This window comes from Micromys minutus (genome assembly GCF_963924665.1).
Source record: "Micromys minutus genome assembly, chromosome: 1".
Classification (NCBI taxonomy): Eukaryota; Metazoa; Chordata; class Mammalia; order Rodentia; family Muridae; genus Micromys; species Micromys minutus.
In genome coordinates this window covers 67871653-67893785 of record NC_137969.1, presented here as the reverse complement: position 1 = coordinate 67893785, position 22133 = coordinate 67871653, and the positions used below count along the sequence as shown (strand labels likewise).

Sequence of the window (22133 nt, the reverse complement as noted above, 5' to 3'; positions counted from 1 at the left end):
TCTATCTTTATATGGCTCTGTGTCTCTATTGCCCCTCTCTGTCACTGTCTCTGTTTCTGTCTTTGTCTCTCCCCCCACCCCCCGCCTGCACATCAGAATGTAGTTCTCAACTGCTTCTCTAACAATATGCTTCTCTGCATGCCTCCATGACTCCAGCTATGATGAGAATGGACTAAACTTACGAAACTGTAAGCCAGCCCCAATTAAATGCATCCCTGGTAATAGCTGAATCAGTCATAGTATCTCTTTTCAACAATAGAACAGTGACTAAGACATGGGCAGTCCAAACCAAAATAGAAATGCTTGTGAGATAGCTGAGCACCTATTGAGACTCAAGCAAGTGCACTCTGTTGTCCTCACCAACAGTGCTCTGAATCCCTGCAATATACTCAAATGCCTTCCTCAATTGCTTGTTGGTATATTATTAACTTACTGAGACATGATCTCCTTATAGACAGAATGCTAGATATTTCAGCTTGAGTGGAGTGGCTGGAGAGCAACCCCCTGGACCTGCACCAGTGTCTACACACCAGGTCTGGGGCTCTACCCTGCTGGGATTCTAAACCCAGGGCCCCACAGTAAGCATTTTAACACTGAACTATCTCCCCTGCATAAAATGTTCATATTCTGAAACTAAAGGTCTCCTGTTTTTAAATACGGTTCTCACTCTTATTATCTTTATGACATGACACAGTGGATTTTAGTTTTTAGTTGTTTAGAACAAGTCTGATTAGGTGAGTTGATGTAAATGGGGCTTACCTGCTCCAGTAAGTAGGTAGTAGACCAATGTAAATGCAAATGCTAAGTACAGGAATAACAGGAAAGGTATAAAAGACTAGAGCATAACCACCTACGTTAAATAAGGCGGTGTTTGTGACAGACATTGGCTGTGTTGGGCCGCACCACGTCTTCATTTATGAGACTGACAGATAGTATGTGCAGACCAAAACTGCAGTCATTGCTTTCTCCTTATCAGATCGTCACCAGGAAAAGTGAAAAAGAGAAAAAGAGAAAGAAGAAGCAAGCAGAGTGAGAAAGAAATAAAAGGGAAGGAAGGAAGGAAAAAAGAAGGAAAAAAGAAAGAAGGAAGGAAGAAAAGGAAGGAAGGAAAGTAATCCTAGTTGAATTAAATATATGGTAAATGTTCATTTAAAACTTAGGGAATATTATAGACTAAATATCAGTGCTTTTTCTAACTGAAATGTTAAAACCTATCCCTCAATTGGACAGTTATTAGAGAGGGATATGAGTGAAACAACTAGGTAACAAGACTGAACCTTACACACTAGACTAACTCACTTCTAAGAGGGGTCAGAGAGCTTCCTCTTCTTCCCCTTCCTCCAGCGATACCACACCAAGACAAAACTATCTGTGAACCAGAAAGTGGATTCTCACAAGACAACAGATATTCCAGTGCCTCGATCTTAGACTTTCCAGCTTATATAACCATGAAAACTGAGTACATCTATGGATTAAGCCAATGTACTGCTTTGTATTTGAGGCTGAAAGGATAAAGTTAAGTGTCAATTGAATACATAAAAAAGAGGATTTTTTTTTTCCTAAAAGAAGGTCACAATATACTGAAAAACCAAACAAAAGAAACTCTGGTCCTTATATACCTCACATGAAATAACTAGGTGAACATATAGGATTCCCTGCCTACCTGAAGCCCTCTGACTTTAGGAGTAGGGATATACATTAAGATCAGTTGTAGTAAGTGATTTTTTTTTATCTTAACAGGATACAGAGCAACCTGGAAAGCAAGCCTGTACCTTTGAAAGATTCTGTATATTATGTTAAACTCTGGCAATATCTGAGAGGAATTATCTTGATCAGTTCAAGTAATGAAGGAAGACCCATCCTAAAGAAAATAGCTCTATACTTTGGACTTAGGTTCTAGATGGCAGGAAATCATAGAAGCTAATTGAGAAGGGAGAGTCACCTCTCCCTTCTTACAGACTATGGATTCAATATGACTAGTTGCTTCATGCTCCGGCTGCCTTCCCTTCTCCACCGTGATAGACTATATCCTTCAATAGTTAATAAAAACAAAACCTTCCTTCATGAAGTGTACTTTTTGTCAGGGTATTTTACCATAGCAACAGAAGTAGTTAACACAAGCAGATATTCAAAGATAGCAGAACACTGATAAGATTTTTCTTTTTGAAGCATTAATCATAACATAAAATGTTTGCACCTTTTCAAGAGAGACCCTGGGCACTATATATTATTTCAAAACTATGTCGAACAATGTTGCTAGACGTGTATGTGAAGGCCCTGATCCAGGACATCCAGCATAAATGTTAATGTGTTGGTCTCCCAGGTCTAAAACAGTAATAAAGGGTCATTTTAATTTGTTACAGATTACCATAATAGCTTGCAGAATGAACAATAATAGTATTTTTATAAGCCCGTGAGAGTTTGGGTGGTTAGTTCCAAGGTGTCTAAAATGCTTCTACTGGGCATGATTGTCACTTAAAACAATTTGAATGTATGCAGGAAAGATTATTTTTTTGTTTCTTATAAAACACAAGAGTAATGATGTAAAAATATTGGTTCTAATAACAATGTACTCAGTTTGTGGCTATAAATGTTATGTCAAATTCAGATGGATCAAGTTAGTATTAAAAGAAAAAAACCACACTGTGTTATAAGTTATCTTGTCAGGCAGGTCTGTGTCTCTCTCAGCAGCCACCATTTATGAAAACATAATATCCAGATTAGAAAATAAGTGGAGATGAATTGATCAGACTGAGAAACTAAGTTTCTACTTCAGAATTTTCTGCAGTTTTGAATTTATCTCTGTTGGGTTTCCAACTGTAAAATTGAAAAACATTCATCTGCTACTTCATGATATTTATGTGATAATCAAAGGAAACTACCCATTTAAATGGTTCAGAAAGGCATAAAATGCCTATCAAACCCAAATATTATCAAGGGAAATAGCAATTACCTTCTTGCCAAGCTTCCATGAGCCCAAGCTCCCATGAGCCCAGTTTTTAAGGGCAGAAACTTTAGAAGCAGGCTAACTAGATCCTTTAGGTATATAGAATAGAGAGTTCATGGATGATGTACCTTCATTCAGTGAATTAACAGGATTTAGAGTGCTTTCTTCAAAGGACTGCAGACTTTGGAATGGAGATCTACTCCATAATCGTGGATGTGATGAGTTGGTTTAATTCATTCAGTGACAGACATTCTGGTCACTGACCAGCTGCTAATACATGGTTTATACTTTTGGCTGATTTTCAAATCTTGACTTTTTTCTTTTTTTGTTTTGTTTTGGTTTCTTACCTTTTTTCATTGTAGTAACATAGAAGATAATTCTTCTAAAAGAGCTTCTGATTACAATTGTTTATTTGTATTTAACGGGGTGCCACAGTGCACCTCTAGAGATACAGGACAATTTGGAGACCTACTTTGTGGGGTCTGGGACTTTAGACTCATATCATCAGCAACAGCCATTATCTAATGAGTCATGTATCACAGTGATATGTTTTGTGCCTATTTTGAATTAATTTATTACTTTGGACAGTTTTATATTTATACCTAATCTTATTTTCAGTCTTTATTTCAAGCTTTGTATAAAATCACCAGGTTTAGTTAGTTGAAGAGCTTAGTGTTGCATACATGTGAAATGAAATAAGAGAGAAATGTAAGCCACCCAATCAATAAATAGGTGGCATGGTGACAACTGGCAATATTCCTGAAGTTCATGGAAAAAAGAAAAAAGGAAAAAAAGTGACAGGGAACTGAAGATTCTATGGTGCTGGTTATGTCTGAAGGCAAGTATCAAATGGCACAAAAAATTCAACTCAGACAAATGTCTTTACAGAAAGTTAAAAACAAAATCAAGATGCTGGTGGACTTCTACACTGATTCACTGGAGCATCACAGTGCAGTACTAAATCACTATTAACACAGGAGGGCAGTTAGAGACATTAACTCACTCAAGACCACAGATCAGCTAGTATGTGAATCATGACTTCCTGTGTGCAAAGTCCAGGAACATCTTCTATGCAGGCCTCACAAGGGAGACAAGAATCTCAAACAGATGATAGAGAGCTAGGAGGAGGAGTGGTTTAGGCACCACTAAAGGAACACAGTACTTCAGTACACCTTCCTACTGCTGATAGAAAGAAGCGCATTTTAGATCCTAGCTGATCAGACTCCTTCTGGTCAGCATAGCTTCTTCATAAGTCTTCAGCCAGAGGAGGCAAAAATGACAAAAGTGTAGGAGGATCACGTCAAGAAATCATTGGTGTCCTACAATAAGCTTGCAACAGGTTGTGAGATATAGATCTTGCAAACCTAAGCAAAAAGTGTAATATTTACCATGGTGGGGCGGGGAAAGGGGAGGTTTAAGAGGCAGAGCAAGAGATGTTGGTCTCTGCATTCATTCATAGTCTGCTTTTATGAATGAGATAATAGTGAAAGGAACATGATCAGGAATTCCCATCACACTTGAGAACATGGTGAAGAAGCAGGGCTAGCAGGCTGCGTGGTGAGAGAAATACTACCTAGCCGGCAGCCGGGCAAACTCTTACTTGCCAAAAACATGAGAGCATGGCCCTTCCAGCTGGGTATGCTCTTTTAAAGAGCAAAACAGAAAGCTGTTAAGCCAACTCAGGCCACTGGAGGTGACCAAAGGATTTGCAAAATCATGAGCTGAGTAAGACGTGTATTCACTCTGTGTATATTTAGTCTGAAATTTCGATTGAGATGGTTTATCATAAAGTCAAAAGAAAGAAAACCAAAGCCAAAATAAAACCTAGTGAACATTAAAGAATGATTTGAAGAAATTATGAAAATAAACAAAAACATTATATTTAAGGGAAGAGAAAAATCTGCTCGGTTTTTTTCACAAGATGCCTGGTGGCCCAGAAGGTTAATGATGGAAGGGGAACCATGTGGACAGTCCTAGAAGGAGAGGTTCAGAAAACCCAGGACTTTGAAATGATAAATAAAAGTAGGAATACCTTCTTTCAGTTGAGGATAACATATAAACGGAAATGGGGTAGATTGTAGAGTGAAGACTACATTTCTTGTGTCAGGCCATCTGTTTGCCAAGCTCCCACACAGACCCTGGCTACCGTACAGTTGTCAGTGCATAAGAAAGGCATCTGCTAATATGCAGTAGTAACAATGAGGAAGCAAAGAATAGTCTACTACCTAGACACAGAAGTAATGGACTTGGAGAATCTCATGGGATGCTAAGATAGGCAGTTTTTATTAATGTTGCTTTTTTTTTTGGTTTTCTTTTCTTTTCTTTTTTTGTCTCCTCACAGACAAGTCATTGAACAGAAGTTCTCATTTATTCAACAGCAAATATTTCACTCTAAGACCAACAAAACACAAAAAGACAGGTACATTATAAGTCTGTGCTGAGTTGTGCTGAGTTCTGCCCCCTCCCTACCCACAGCCAAAGAGACGCAGATGGGCATTGCATAAAACTACAGAGTATTGGTCATGAAGAGGCCAGTAGAGTGCCGTAGACACTACATGTATGAGAATTCTTGGGTTTATGTTACTTAGCAACCATGTGTGTGAATGGATAAAAAGAGATAGGACCTAACATCACAATCTGCCTGGCTCATTATAGCTTAGTTAACAGGCTCCCCACACTGAAACTAAACCAGTGAGAAAAAAAGAAACAGTACATTGTGCCTCAGCTTCTAATGATACTAAGTTGCTTTAATGGAAATAAAAGGTACTTAGGCTTTGCTTAACAAAATGTTGAATATCACTGTGCAAACAATATGCACTCCTTGGTTTTGGACAAAGCCTAAAGATTATGAAACTTAATTTGCTCCACATGGACCATTGGATCCATAATTGGTCTTATTTTTTTTTCAGCTTATTTTCTCAAAAATCTTCTTTCAACAAATTACTGACATTTAGAATTTCAGATTTTCTAGTAAGGTTATCAAACAACAGTTTGCTACCAGATAGAAAACTAGCCAGGCAGGAACCAGGCATGAGTGTCTCTCATTTTTAAATGAATGCAGGACATTCGTGAGTTCCAAATTAGAATAGACATTGCTTTCTAACCAGCTCTACACATGGGTATATCAAAGTAGTAATGTCAGCTCTGTCATGAAACACGGTTAGTTAAGAGTGGTCACCAGAGAGATGCTGTGTGCAATGTTACACATGCAGGGCAACCACCACTGCAATTACACCTTTAAATCTAACACGGAGGCTTATACTCCATATAGAGTTGTTCATTCAAAGAAACAAACCAACAAGTTTAGAGCTATCGTCCTTTGCTTCTAATACAACTGAAAAGCAGCTGCTGCATGGTAAATTCCAGGTCAGTGTAGACTACAGGGTAAACACCACATTTTTAGAAAGAGAAAGTATTAAACTGTTACTGAGAAACATTCTTTTGAATTTATTTAACTCGTTGATCTATGTGACCTATGCGGTTAGTATTGTTGGTTGCAAATAAGTAGTACATTTGGGAACTGCTGTAGTTGTGCAAATCTGGAACACTAATGTCATAAAACCAAATCATGAACTTGACAAAAGCATGGCCTCCTTTCATCCTGTGTACTTCCTCTCTCAATGACAATGCAGTGACATACAATAGCTGCATCATTGTTTAACACCTGCTATGAAACTATACTCAAAGCTTATGTATGAAGTGAGCATGGGTATATATAGGTTGATATATACAGACTTCAAGCTTCATTTTTGGATAGCATGGTTTCATTGAACTATTACAAAGTAAAGGCAGTAATCTTTTATCTCCACATAGTATCGAGTTTAAATAACTCTAATGTGGTAATCTGGAGAATGGGAACAAAGACATAAAGCTTCCTTGCCAGGCAGAACATGGAGGGTTGTACATGTTGATGTACCCACACTGCCCTCCACTCTGAGCAACCTTCACCTGTGACTGGAATTGCAGCTGCTTGAAAGTTATTGAATTGTGAGAATCTTCTTTAAGAAGCAGGCTTATTGTGTTTTAGTGGCATAAACAGAAAGGCTTTCACATCATATTTTCAAAAATCACTGAATGGCTCATATATGTAGGGATTTCTTTTAGGAAATTCAAAATACGAGCTGGTAAAACTTGTTTCAAACTTAGGAATTTAGAGCTTTGTTTCAGAACTAGCCATGCCTACCAGAGTAAATGAGTTCAGGATTTCAGTGAGAGTATTAAACACACACACAAACACACACACACACACACACACACACACACCCAAAATTCAGAATTACAAAACATTAATGGTTTTTAAATATCATTATAAAATAGAACTAAGGAAATAATGGCAAATTAATGAAATTCATTTTAAATTGGCGTAAAGGGAAATTTTATAATTTCACAATCATTTGCTGTAAATTACATGTACAATTATTTATTGATATATAGCTATATGATCTATTCTAAAACCACAAATTACTGTAATTAAATAGTATACAATAGATTTTTTTGTATGTGAAAAAAATTATACAACTATATTCAATGTTAGTTGAATGTATGTTGACTTTGTGTAAATGTTAACCATACAGTTCAAGTTTAATTATGTTCATTAACATGAGATTTCTTGATTCTTACTTTAAATTGCCTTGAGAAAAACATATTTATCAAAACCACAACAAAAAAAAGGTCTAGCAATGGGAAAATGATTTATTTACCTGGATCTTCTATAGTTAAGTTCTTTATTAACCACTGAACAATGTCTGACCCTAGAAAAAGAAAAACACAAATAGATGTGAACCTTTTGTTTATGCATTTAAAATTAAGAACTCTCCACTTTGGGTTCTCATTTCAGTAAAACCTCCTCTAATCATTGCAATAGGTAGTGAGAGATCAGTCAGATATAAAGTACCCAAAATGTCAATGTGAATACATTTCTCTAGTGAGCCAAGGTACAAGTTAGAAAAGTATTAAATATGATTTATCATTACTGATACATATATATTATACTTTCATTAATTTAAATGCTTTAGTCATTAAGTTTATTAGATGCCATATTTCAGGTATAATCTTACCATGGCATGAGTATAACTTTCCAGAAGAGTTCCCTCCTCATTTCTGATTGTCCTTATCTTGTCCTTGTATTATGTCACGCCAAGTCTAAAACATCTTTAGACCTTTAGTATGTCTGTAGGCAATAGCCCCTGTGACATTATAGTGCTATTCTTTCTGATTACGTTCAGTATCTTCATTTACAAGAGCCTCAAGATTCATTGATACTAGAGTACTGCCCTTGTCCCTCCCCTTTATCTTCTTGGGAACAACAGCCTCCTGAAATCTCAGAAATAACTGGAATCCTTTATCAGAGTATAGACAAAGCACACACATCTATGTAATCAAATCTTTAAAGAATAGTCCTACAAGTAAAACATCAGGAGAACATGGCTTCAGAATTATGTAAGCAGAATTTATAGGGGCTCATAGAGACTTTAGTGGGAGTCATGAAGCCTATATGGGTTTGTGCTAGGTCCTCCACATACACACAGTGATTATTTAGCTTGGTCTTCTTGTGGAACTCCTAACAGTGGGAATGGGCAGTATTGCTGTCTCTTTTCCCAGTTTTGAGACACTTTTTCTTCTCCTTTCTCAGCCTGGATATGATGGTTTGTGCCTAGTCTTATTGCATTTTGTTATGTCATATTTGGCTGATATCCCTAGGAGACATGCTCTTTTCTGAAGAAAAATAAAGGAGGAGAACCGGATCTTGATGGGGGTGTGCAGAGGGACTGGAAACACTCTGCATGTGGACTCTCTCTTATTTGGATCCTAGTCAGATCTTTAGAGTTGAATGATTATCTTGAGTATTTGAGATCCAGGACATTAAATATAAGCTGTTGCAGGTGGGACTGCCTTCAGAAAAGGGGGATAGGGGGACACAGCTGATATGAAAGTGAGAGAGCAGTTACTGAGGGTGGAGCTCTAATCCTTCTTGTGCACTCTAAGTTTTTTTTTTTTTTCTAGTCCATGTAGGTTACCCATTTGCCTCCACTTGGAGAAATGAACAGTTTATAATAATTCAATAGCCATTCTTATTACTTCTGCCTTTTCTTGTAGTAATATCTTCTTTGTTTGAGATTAGCACACCAATTCCAACTTTGCTTTCACTCAACTTTGCCTGGTAACTGTTTCCTAAGAGCTAAGGAGATGTCAGTAAGCAAAACAACCTTCAGTATATTTTGTTGAGGGTAGAGAGACAGTAAAAAATTAACTATTCAAATCATCATGATTGCCGTGAAGAAAGTCACATGTTGCTGGTAAAGAACATTTGAGTTGTTAATATGAAGAAGAAGAAGAAGAAGAAAAAGGAGGAGAAGGAGGAGGAAGAAGAAGAAGAAGAAGAAGAAGAAGAAGAAGAAGAAGAAGAAGAAGAAGAAGAAGAAGAAGAAGAAGAACAAGAAGAAGGAGAAGAAGATGAAGAAGATGATGATGATTATGATTATGATGATGATGATGATGATGATGATGACAAGGAAGAAGAAGACCACTTGAATCTATTTCGTGAGTGTCTGGAACAGAAGAACTCAGGCTAAAGATAACAAATTCCAAAGCTCAAAGATAGAATCCTGATGGTAGCATTAGGGAAATGAGAATATATAGCAACAAATAGATTACAGAAAACATGATAATGGTTTTTTTTTTTTTTTTTTTTTTGCATTTTCCTGAGTGTGAGTTGAGAAAGGGGAATATTCTCATTTGCTTACTCAGGAAAACTGCTATGTCAATGATTACTCAGATTGAAGGATGACACAAAAACAAAAATAACATCGCTCTGGCATAGGGACTAGGGATCTGCCAAGAAAGCCCATGTGCAGGGAACAAACACTCAGGCCCTTTGCCACCTGGAGCATCTGAGACCCGGAGACACAGGCCTGGTGATATTGTGCTGGGAGTAGCCAAGAGGGCTAGGCAGAGCATGAAGAAAACGTGCCTCTGTGGCCCACGGTGAGGCCAGACCTCTGGCAGAGGGACTCGGGGTCTGCCCAGAAGGCCTGGGTACATAGACTAGACACACAGGCCCACAGTAAGGCACAGTCCTTGTCAGTGAGAGCCCTGGTTTGCCCAGGAAAGGCAGTACTTGAAGTTCAACTCTACAAAACCTTTTACACCTGGACCAGAGTGGAGCTGGCACATGGGTAAAAAACCTATAACAGAAATCAGGAGTCACAGATGCAAGCATTTCCAAAAAACTACAAGAGATGGAGGAGATAATATTGGGGGGCCGAAGACAAAATTAAAAACATAGACAAAACAGTCAAAGAAGATGCAAAAAACCAAAAAGCTCCTAAACCAAAATGTCCAGGAGATCCACGACACAATGAGAACAAACCTAAGGATAATAGGAATAGAAGAGAATGAAGAACAATGTCAAGAAAATATTGTCAGCACACAGATTGCGATAAGATCTTTACCAACCCCACATCTGATCGAGGTCTAATATCCAATATATACAAAGAACACAAGATGTTTGACTCCAGAGAATCAAACAATTCTATTTTAAAAAAGGGGGTACAGAGCTAAACAAGAAATTCTCAATTGACGAATATCAAATGTCTGAGAAGCATCTAAGAAAGTGCTTGACATCCCTAGTCATCAGGGAAATGCAAATCAAAACAACTCTGAGGTTCCTCCCCACACCAGTCAGAATGGCCAAGATCAAAAACTCTGATGGCAGCAGATGCTGAGGAGGATGAGGAGAAAGAGGAACACTTCTCCACTGTTGGTGGGGTTGTAAGCTGGTACAACCACTCTGGAAATCAGTCTGTTGGTTCCTCAGAAAATCGGACATAGTTCTACCTGAAAACCCAGTTATCCCATTTCTCGGCATATACCTCAGAGATTCTTTAACATACAATAAGGACACATGCACTACAATGTTCATAACAGTCCTGTTTATAATAGCCAGAAGCTGGAAAGAACCCAGATGTCCTTCAGTAGGTGAATGGATACAAAATTTGTGGTATATTTACACAATGAAGTACTACTCAGCTATCAGAAACAATGACTTTATCAAATTTCTAAGAAAATGGATGCATCTAGAGAATATCATCCTGAGTGAGATAACTCAGTCACAAAAGGACAGATATAATATGCAGTCACTGATAATTGGATACTAACCCCAGAAAGCTCTGAATACCCCAGAAACAACTCACAGGCCATATGAAGCTCAAGGAAAACAAAGGCCAAATAGTGAAATCCTCAGTCCTTCTTAAGAAAAAAAAGTGTAGAGCACCCTCTTAGAGTGTGGTACACCTAGACCTTTAATCATTCATAAAGCAAGAGCTAGGCATATAGCCTTGTGGCAAGTTTTGGTATTCAAAGATCATTATGTTTAATCTATACACACTAAGAAAACTCTGACTGTTTCCATGTTATGTTGTGTTCTGTATGTACTTTATGCTTATGGTAACTAGTGGGATTTCAATTCATGCTATCAAACCTCTAAAAGATTTAAGTACTGACAAAATATATTTATAGAGTGTTATGCCAAAATGCTTTTAAACTTCTGTACATGCATCTCTCTTTTTTAAATAAAGTCATAAGAAAAAAAAGAGCTAAGAAGATATTTTTGTAGTTAAAAATCTTTATGTTTAATCTTTACACACAAAGAAAACTTTGACAATTTTCATGTTATGTTTTGTTTTAGATATACTTTATGATCTTTGTAAATAGTAAGATTTCAATGTACACTATTAAACCTTTAGAAAAATGAAGTACTGACAACAATATATTTGTATATATTTATGCTAAAATGATTTTAATAATCTGTACATGTATCTATGTTTTTTTTAAATAAAGTTGAAATAAAAAAAGAAAAATAACATCTATAGAGGTGGTGGTGGTCATGATGATGATGATGATGATGATGATGATGATAAATAATAAGAAAAACAAGGACTTCAAATTTTTGGGATTAAGTGATTTAAGGAAATCTTGCTTTAGAGTGTTCACCGTATAGGTTGTTGGAATGAAAACCAGATAATGATACCAGCCTACCACCTAACTAAGCACTGACCACAGTCAAAGAACTGAGATTCTTCTATGAATTCTTGCTTCTAGTTAAACACTGTCAGACCTTAACACTGAAAAACTCCAAATTCAATTACTTAAGCACATTGAGAGAAAGTCCCATTGGAGTTAGAACCCCTCTCTGGACTAAACCTTCCATGACAGTTTCACCACAAAGGAAGCAATAAGAGCTGACATCTATGACATGCCAATCATAAAATTTTAAATTAGCATTTTGTTCTCTCCTCCATAGCAAGCAAGAGGTACAAATTAAATTAAACTTCATATATCAAGAACTTCCAGAAATGCAACAATATGTTAGTTGACATACATAAGATCAACCTATCTATAGTTTTGTGACTTTCGAATTAACATATCTTGGCCACCAAGGTGCAAAGGTGTGAACTCCATTAAAGCTTGATTATCTTGTCAAAAACTGTCACTATGTTCTTCCCACATGTTTATCCCTCTGTCAGTGTGGCTGAGTGCCTGGAAAAGCCATATAGTAAAACGGTTTTCATATATCTGTATAAGTCACACACAGATTGCTCTGGCCTCTAACCAGGACTGGGATGTATTCCACTTTAGCCAAATGGAATATACATCAAAAGTAAAATGAAATGATTTTTTTTTAAAGTTTGGATTCAAGCAGCCGAAAAACCTTTAACAGAAATCCAAGAGAGTATGACCGCCAATTCTGATTCGTTAGGTTGAGTCTAAGAAACAAAAGAATTTTGTTTTTCAATTTCTTTTCAAGTTGCAGTGGAATATTTCATAGAAAGTTTGTGGTTACCTCTTATAAAATGAGAATCCATCTTTTTGGAAAAACTCAGACATGCTTAGAGACCTAAAAGCTGAAGAATCCTTGCCTTCCATCTTTTCTGCACCAGGTTAAAGCCATCTTTATGGAATGGCAGACAGAAAAGACAGGCAATACAGTGAAGGTACTAGAGAGCAAGAGGTAACCACTGAAGTCTTCAGCAAGGACGGTAAGTACGGGAAAGTCATGACTAGATCCCAAAGTGCTTAAGGCCTCTTGAGTTGTGGATATGGAGCCCAGGTAGAAAGTAAGAGTTAACTGTAATGGGCCAGTCCTATAACATTAACATTTGTGGGAATAAGGTGGGAAGATAATGAGTTCTAGGCCAGCTTACAATAAAAAGAACCTATGCCACTCCCACATACAAACAGAAAGGGGGGGCATAAATCAGAATCTATCTACTGGACATCAGGGTATCTGTGGTATAGATGAACATGGAGAAGAGATTTTACACTGCTCATGCTCAGGAGATAAACCACAAACTCCACCCAATGCTGAAAAACTGAACAGCATAGGGAAAATCCGAAAGACTTCATAAGACAAGGTGAGTCAGTGAAAACCACTAGTCCATCAAAGGCCCAGGCTCCTCCCACAAAGCTATGATGCTAAAGAAGAAGAATTGACAGGACTGAGAGGTTGCGGGGAGATTGCTTGTTTGAGGCTATTCTGGGCTGTGTAGTAAGATCTAAAATGAAACACTGAAGTGGAAAAAGAAGCAGAAAGGACGTGATGCCAAGAAGGAACTGCCTCAGTGATAGAGTCACTCAGAACTCAAAGGATAACGTACCAAAGATCAGCTACACAGGGGATACAAGGGCAAGCCACATGCCTGCTGAAATAAAGGAAAACAAGCTGCATCAGGGAACTAACACTGATGGGGACTCTGTTCTCTACACTTGGGCTCCTGTCTGCCACTGAAACTGTGCACCTTGATGACCAGCAACCTCTTTTAATGTACAAGAAAACTTTCTCAAGGTAGAAGATGTTACAGGAAAGTAGAAATATAGAGATCTTACTTACCCCCAGCTCCTCAGTTGACCCAACATCATCAAAAGAACTTTTTCATATCTTCGTGGTAAGGGACAAAACAAAGAGATGGTGCTGCTGAGAGTCTCTGCCTGAAAGAGTCTGTCAGCTTGATAATGTAATTGACCTTGTTAAGTTCCACTCTTGGCAAATTCTCCCACCTCAGAATTGAAGAGGAGAATGTCCTCAAGTCACCTCACTGTCACTGGGCATTCATTCAAAGAATGGCAGTGATTGTCTCTTCTTCCTGAGAGAATTTAAAGGGCTGAGCTGTCAAATAGCAGACTCAGATCACCAAGCTTAGGTTTCCAGCCTCTTCTCTTTATAAAATACGTCTTACTCCTTTATAATATTTTCTTATCTGTATTTCTCAAATTCTGCTTTAAAATTCAGAGAGGGTACAGTCGAACAATTCTGATCCTATGAGCTCAGATCATCCCCATTAATGTTTACTTGGCCCTAACACTTGTTTTTTCTGGTATGTAGAATGTGACTCTACTGAGAATTAGGCAAGGCCATAGAAGCAGATGTATGGATTTATGTTAGGCTCTATACAATGCTGTCTGAAGGCCAATTTGTAAAATAATAATAATAATAATAATAATAATAATAATAAAATTTAAAAAATAAATGGTTCATATAATGACATCATGAGAAAATGCTTTTGTTTTAATCCCAGGTGTGGGATATGGGGCTGCTTCAGATTATCCACAGCAGCTGCCTATGATTTGCCTCATGCTCTAGCATAGGCAAGATTTTGCTAACTGTAGTTAAGCTTCTGCAATTGTGTGACATTTGAAATTATGGGAACTTTTCAGAATATCTTTAAATACTAGGGCCTTGAGAGGCTGGTAGACTATTGTCTGTAGTTTGTTAGGTAGTCATTTGCAAAGAGGAAACAGCAAGAACAAATTCGATATGCTGACTAACAGTGAAGAAAAAACGTACCCCAAGGGACTTGGTGGCCCTAATCAGCAGCAAGTAGTCTAAAGACAATGTTTCTCCTTTTCCTCTATTCTTTTTTCTCTCTTATCTTGTGTTAGGGTGTTAAAATGGTGGGAAAAAGGGGATGAAGAAGGGTGGAAGAAAAGAGGTAGAGAAGGATGGAAGAAAGAAGAACCCACAAATCTGGTGACAACATAACACTTTATAAATTTTAAATTGGCAAGACCAATGTGTCCTTGTCTGCAGTGTGTCAATTATCTACAAATATTTGAGCAATGAGCTTGAGAAAGCCCTTCTTATTCCCAATGATGTTACAGAATGGCTAAGAAAGTTGCTGGGCCAGTGACGTAGCTTTGCAGCCATTTTTTTGGAATGAATGACTTGCAGTCATAACCTGGAAATGGCTCAACTCATGTATTCACTCATTAGTATACTATGAATATATATTATTTTTCAGTGGGCACCATAGTTATCAGATATTTACAGTCACATGAGAGAAGGAAACAATTTTTATCAATAACTATGTGCAAAATTTCTATGTGAGGGCTTAAGAAGAAATAAATCATTTCCAACTCTGGTAACTAAGAAAAACCTATTACCTTCAGGTTTGAATAAGAAAGTCCAAGATTTTCCCAACCAACCTTTAGGAAGATGTGAGAAAGGCCATGGCTGCAACTGAATAGTTCATTTCCATTTGAGTAAAGTTTTAAGTTTTATTCTGCTCTTCTACTAAGTGCTTTTTCAGGCACACTGTTCTGTCACTACTGAGAATACACCAGGAAAGACAGAAAACAGTCAATAAAGTTGATCCCTGCTAGAGTTGCCAACACTTTTCTTAATTACTAAAGATGTAAAATGTATTCAATTTCTCTAACAATAACTAAGCATCTATTATAAAAAACTTTCAAGACATTGACCATTACAGCGTAATTTCATAGGCTTTTAGACCAAAGTAAACACTTTCGGTTAATTTGTTGCCAACAAAGTTTAGTGTCTTGTGGAAAAATTTTAGATTAAATAATTATTTCATACTGATGAATGACATTAAGTGTTAAATTCATTTTATGTTAATTTTATTAATGTTTTGTTATACAGATTTTGCCATTATTATCAAGTAAATCATATTTTTATTTTTTAGTTATTGCAATATTTTTATTCAATTTGGTTGAGGAAATTACAATTATACTCCTAAAATAATTTCACTTAGAAAGGGCTCCCCTCCCTTGCTTTCTAGTAATATTTAAATTAAACATCTCTAGTAAGAATCAGGACATATCAGAATAAGAGACAGACATGCTCTAGTTTTCAATTTTATATATGTATCTTCAAATTGATTAGTCACTACTAGATATCTTTCATAAGAACATAAGACATCATTAGAAGACCAAGTATGTAATTTACTTAAGACATCTGTTTAGACCTTAACTAGGTCATAGTTACTGTTTAATTTACAGGTCACAGGAAAAGTGCTCACCAAAAGCTATTAATTTAGAATTTGGCAAACATACTTCAAAAGACTATTGAAGAAATTGCCTGAAGCATACAAGGCAGGTTAATATAATATGAGATATAAAAACAAATGGAGACAGAAGTTATACCAAGTTAGGTTTAAATTCCCCAGCAAAAAATTTGCATACACATCTCCACCAAGACATACACCTCTCATAACAGCAACAACACAAAAAGAAAAACAGAAGAATAAAGAAATGAACTCTAGGAATGTTATACAGGTGGATTTGCACTGATGTGGAATGCTGAGAGAAGACAAGCAGTGGAGGCTCTGTCCCTGGTATTTTAGAGGGCAACAAGGAACTTTACTAGGAACTGTACTAGAAGCCATTCACACGCATTCTGTCAAATAACTCAGCTGCAATCTGCCCATGTCCTGAAGAACTGAGAGGCTAAGTTCAGAAGTAATGGACTAAGCTGTCTGGTAGAGGGAAGTTTGTGCCCCTGTGGCATAGTTACTGTTCACTGCTCACTGCTTGGAGTCAGATCTGCCATGAAGACAGCAGAAAAATCTGAAAAATGAACAGTTTGGTGAAGAAAGAAGTACGAGGAAGCTCAAAGTATAGCCTGCTTTTAACAAATTAAGTATTGCTACACTTATTTGATTTAGAGCACTACAAACATTATATGAGAAGAGGGACTTTAGAATGAAATTAAAGAATTGAATGAAATCTTCCTGGATTATTTGGGTGGGCTATACAACTGGTTGAGGAGAAATAACTTTATAGGAGACAAGAACAGAGACTAGAGAGAAGGCTGTGTGACCAAGACCCACTTAGGTTCCACTGGCTATGAAGAATGCTGACAGCTAATAAGGACAGGAAGAGACAGGAGTAAAGAGTGAGCATGCCCCTCACCCTTCCTGTTAGACTTTCAGTCTCCAGAACTGTGAGGGAATATATCCAAACCCTTTTATGCCACTAAGTTTTCCCTGAGAAATTAACATGAGCATGTTGTATTATGTAGGCCACAGCCCTGGAAACAGCAAATCAGCTTTACCTGTGAAACAGCTACTTCACACATTAGGAAATAAGATGCATTCAGTTATAAAAAAATGTGGTATTGTGTGCCAAAGGGTGACATTTACCAGTGGATTAAGGTGTGGACAAAATGGTCACCCTTTGGCACACAATACCACTCAGCCCTGTAAGTTCATGGTAGCTAAATTAGCATTAAACTGACCCTGCCTTTCACTTTGGACAAAACATAAATATGAAAAAAATATGTTTTTGTAACATTCTAGACTGTCTTGCAGAAGAAAGAGGAGTGTTATTTTACTCATTTGTACACTGTAATAATTCTAGGTTATATATTTGAGAAAATATCATCTGAATTATACAAACACTGTTTTTCTCTCAGATAGATTATGGTATTTTCTCTACAGAGGCAATTTGGATCATTGCTGTGAGTATAAAAGAAACAAGCAAGAGGGCTGTTATGTTGCAAATGCGGGATAGAGACAGAAGAGTAATGGTGTTGATCTTTACAGTGTAATTCCGAATGCTGACAGACAGACAGGCAGTGCCAGGAGAGCAGACATTACTGATGTCAACAGAGCTGTACAGCTTCCTACTGCGTTTCTTCACTTCAATATGTACAACCAAATAAGCTGGTTTTTAGCTTATATCACCCATAGTGATACAATTTGCTCTTAGCTCCTCTCAGTAACATGACAGCCCCTGCTTGGGAGTGCTCATTCTCCTGTGACAGGCAGGCTTGCTGTTTTATCATTTGTGGTTCAGGACGCATGGCAGGTGACATGAGGGACTGGGTAAAGGGGAATCAAAGGACAATTACAGTCCATTTTAAATAAGCAAAACAAAAATACAAGGCTGTTAGAAAAGTTCTTCCTCCTTTTCTTTCCTATGTCTGTAGTTCCTTTTCAAAATATTTGGAGACATTCTTAGACCATGCCTTGACTCAGCTTCTGAGCATACATACAGAGTGTTTATCCAGTGAGCACATCCCTGATTAATGAATAGCCATGGCACTATGAACAGCATTAGGAGAAAGATGGCTTAATACAGAATGCTTATCGAGCTTTATGATAAATATTTGTTATTCATTGACTCAGGGATATGTACTAGTAATGGCGATAGTGATGGTGGCGGTGATGGTGGTGGTGGTAGTGGTGGAGATGGTAGTGGTGGTGGAAGTGGTGGTGGAGGTGGTGGTAGAGGAGGTAGTGGAGGTGGTGGTGAAGGTGGTGAAGGTGGCGGTGTTGTTGATAGTGGTGGTAGGGGAGGTACTGGTGTGCAGCAGTTCTATTAGGATTGAAAGATTCCTTGAAGAAGGAAAGGATATAAAGTTTGGGAAGTAAACTTATAAGTCTTAAAGGGATGAAATGTACAAGAGTCACAAGACCATATCCCCAAGGTTATACAACAGTAAATAGTTGCCAGAAAGGAGTCTCTTCCACTGGCTGAGCTGCCTGAAGGTCATGGAGGGAGCTCTAGGAACAATGCTCTCTTGAACTGTCACCAATGGGGTGACTTTCCTGTTAATGTGAATGATCTACATGATCCATGTTCCTCTAAGTAAACCCTCACATATAGTCTGTAAGTGATCCCAATCAATTATTGATTCACTAGGATGAATGTGGTAGGAACATTTCTCTGTGCAGTCTTCAGTGTTTTCCTGGGGGGTAAGCAGATTTCTCCTGTTTCCTCAGAAGACACATGCCAGGTTGACCCTACCAGTTCTTTGGCTACAACCTTATTTAATCTATAAATGTAAAATGCTTATTAGGAGAGTGGCTAGTATCTGGGATCTAAAACTTTTAGCTAAATATTAACACTTTCTTCTGAAAACATTTCTAATGGATGTGATAATATTCCATTTTTGTTACTGACAAAACATGTGGGTAGCTGGAGAGGAATGTTGGGGGATCAGCAGTGGGCACCTGGCACTTTCTGGTGGAGGAGGTGAGAATCAATATGAGTAAGACTAGCCTAGTGCTTCCTGTATCTCCTTTGGTTATTCAGCACATGCTGTTGGGCTGATTAGGCACCAGACTGATCAGGGTGGCAATATCAGCGTCTACTGATTGACAACTGCCCACATGGTTTTTAGTACCCAAAATGTCAAACTACAACCTATCTGGAGTGCTTTTAATCTCGTGTTACTGTGTCAAGGGAGAAGCTTAAAAGATTAATTAATGGACTAGTTTCACAAAGGAGGAATTGGGTGGCTGGTTGCCTTGACTCTAAATCTCGTGGTTGTAAAAACAAAAACAAAACCCTATTTCCATGTTATGTTTTGTTTTACATGTACTTTATGCTTATTGTAACTAGTAATATTTCAATGCATACTATCAAACCTTTAAAAAAATCAAGTAATGACAAAAATATATTCATATAGTTGTATGCCAAAATGCCTTTAAAATCTATACATGTATCTCTGCTTTTTAAATAAAATTGTAAGAAAAAAAACCCAAAAACCAAAACAAAAAAATTCCAAAGTTTCCAAGATGTCCTAATTGACTATGTAGGCAAGGTTGTGGTTAATCAGTTAAGTGTTCTTGGCTGTAACCAAAAGAACTACAGGAAGTGTGGAACAACTTTAACATAATTCTGCAGGCTCGCCAGTCAAATGTCAAGAGTCACCAGCCTCTGAGACATAGATTTCTACAGCATTGATCCTTACACACACAGAGGAACAATCCTCTCTCCTTACTCAATGCCCTACTATTCGAAAGCCTCCCTTCTTCCTACTACCTTTTCTCTTTTATCCATAGCCAATGTGAGTGCAAGGTAGAGAACTTATGCGTATAGTCTCCAAGCATTTCCAACAAAGCTCTTATTTCCAACAGACATACTTTCTAGTGTCCTCTCACCTTGCTGCTGGTAGGTGTGTGTAAAGTCTGTCCCAGGCCATGGTCCTTTGCTGGCTATATCTTCTATCATGATCCACAAAACTCATTTCACAGAGGTTTGACTATTGACCCTGGCCGTGCTCCCAATCACTAGTAACCATTTGAAGATTGCTGACAGTTTTAAGTGGCTTCTGACACTTTACTAACATAGATAGTATAAATGGAGCCTAATTTGTTTTTCTTTATATGGATTAAACTTTAAACATGATTCTTCTAAAGGGATAAGGGGTCACCAGAACTTGGGTCAGCCTTGAAAACAGGAACTGGCCCTTTTAAGAAGGGCTGCTCCTGTTAGTAGCTGGCAGGGAGAAAAACCTATTTAAAGGAGGATACCCAGGGGGGACCAGTCATGAAGGAGAGACTGTCTGGAAGGGGTCCTCAGAAGACTATGAAAAGTCTGAGCCAGTCTCTAGCTCTGGGGTGCATCTCATCCTCTTGATGGGCGCTCTTGTTTGTGGTTTTGTTCTTTTTCTTTCTGTGGCTGGTGTTTCTCAGTTCTGTGTCAAACTGTAACTGTTACCTTTTTTGCTGTCACCTTCTGTCTGTAACTCTTACTTAATATCCAGAACCCTCTGGATGTCTATCTGACCCTTAATCAGTTCTGCTTTAAGTTCCTGCATCAGATCCTTGCTGCTTTTGGTCAGGGATCCCCACTGCCAGTCACCACCTATACTCCCAGTAGGCCCTTCTCTCTGCCATAAACTATTACTTTGTTTTCCTGTCTGCCCTTGTTTTTTGCAAGAGATTACTGGGAACCAATTTATCAGTACCCCTACATGACCATCTCTCACCCAAGACCCACTTCCAGATTGAAAGTCACTGACCCTCAATGGTCTTTAGAAACTTTGTCACTATAAAGTCTCTCTGTCTCTCTTTCTCTGTTTCTCTCTGTCTCTGCCTTTATCTCTGTCTCCTCACCCCCACCCCCTGCCTTGAGTTGCATGTCTTTTCAAAGCCTCTTACCCAATTTTGCAGTTAACACTGGTTGTTCTCTAAGACAGACCCATCATTGTGGAGAAAATTAACAACCAGAAACTACTACCTCCTTGTCCCTATGGAATAATACGCACATGCTTAGCATGCTTCAAGGTTCAGAACCATGGGCTATCACATAGACATGAGGAAATCCCCCTTTGTTTCTGGTATAAACAATAGGAAAGCACAGCTGGCCAGGGATGGCCCACCCAACTTGTTAAAGCACTCTACCTTCTGCCTCAATGGCATTGAGTTTTGACCACATTTTCATTTCTCTTCACTACTGCAGCAGCCTTGAATAGCATCCTTCTTGATTCACTTCAACATAACATAATTTGCTTTGCTAGTAATTTGATTTTAAAACAGCCATGTTAAAGCTGAGAAAATGTAAATTTCAGAAGATAAATATTTTTTACAAGGTCATATGGCTGGCAAAGGCAGGATTGTTTTAAAGGTTCTATCTGCATTTTAAACAATTCATTTTATTTTTAAGTGTGTGTGTGTGTGTGTGTGTGTGTGTGTGTGTGTGTTGGGGGTATGTGCACTTGAATACAAGTGTACAAAAGCTAGACATGAAGGATCCCCATGGAGATACTGGTTATGGTGAGCTAGAGCTACCTAACATCCTTACTGAGAACTAAACTTTTGTTCTCTGAAAAAGCAACACAGGTTTTTAGCCACCCGGACATCTCTATAGTCACCACTTCTTTATGGTAGAAAATAGTACGATCACAGGTCTAATGGGAGGCACATGAAACCTAAAATCCTCCAGTCATTGCAGCAGGTGCTCAAATTCTGTGGCTGTTGATAAGAAGATAATAAATGTGCCATAGGCCAGGAAGACCTGTTTGGAGTTAGTCAGTGCCTCTTAGTAATCCTGCTACCTTGGTGAAGCACAGTAAGAGAGAGGTTAGCACTTTCCATGTCCCTGCGGGTGAATAGAAGCACAAGGCTTGAACTAGACATACATGGCTCTATACTCATGACTG

At 38.0% G+C, this 22133-nt stretch overlaps 1 protein-coding gene across 2 annotated transcripts in view; it reads right to left on the bottom strand.

The window, feature by feature from the left end:
- RGS7 (regulator of G protein signaling 7) overlaps positions 1-22133 on the bottom strand; it is a 393216-nt gene that overhangs the window by 114640 nt on the left and 256443 nt on the right. For both annotated transcript variants that reach the window (XM_080924215.1, XM_080924214.1), the window contains exon 4: positions 7648-7698. In XM_080924215.1, coding sequence (XP_080780341.1) covers positions 7648-7698 — 51 coding nt within the window. The remainder of the gene's footprint in view (positions 1-7647; positions 7699-22133) is intronic.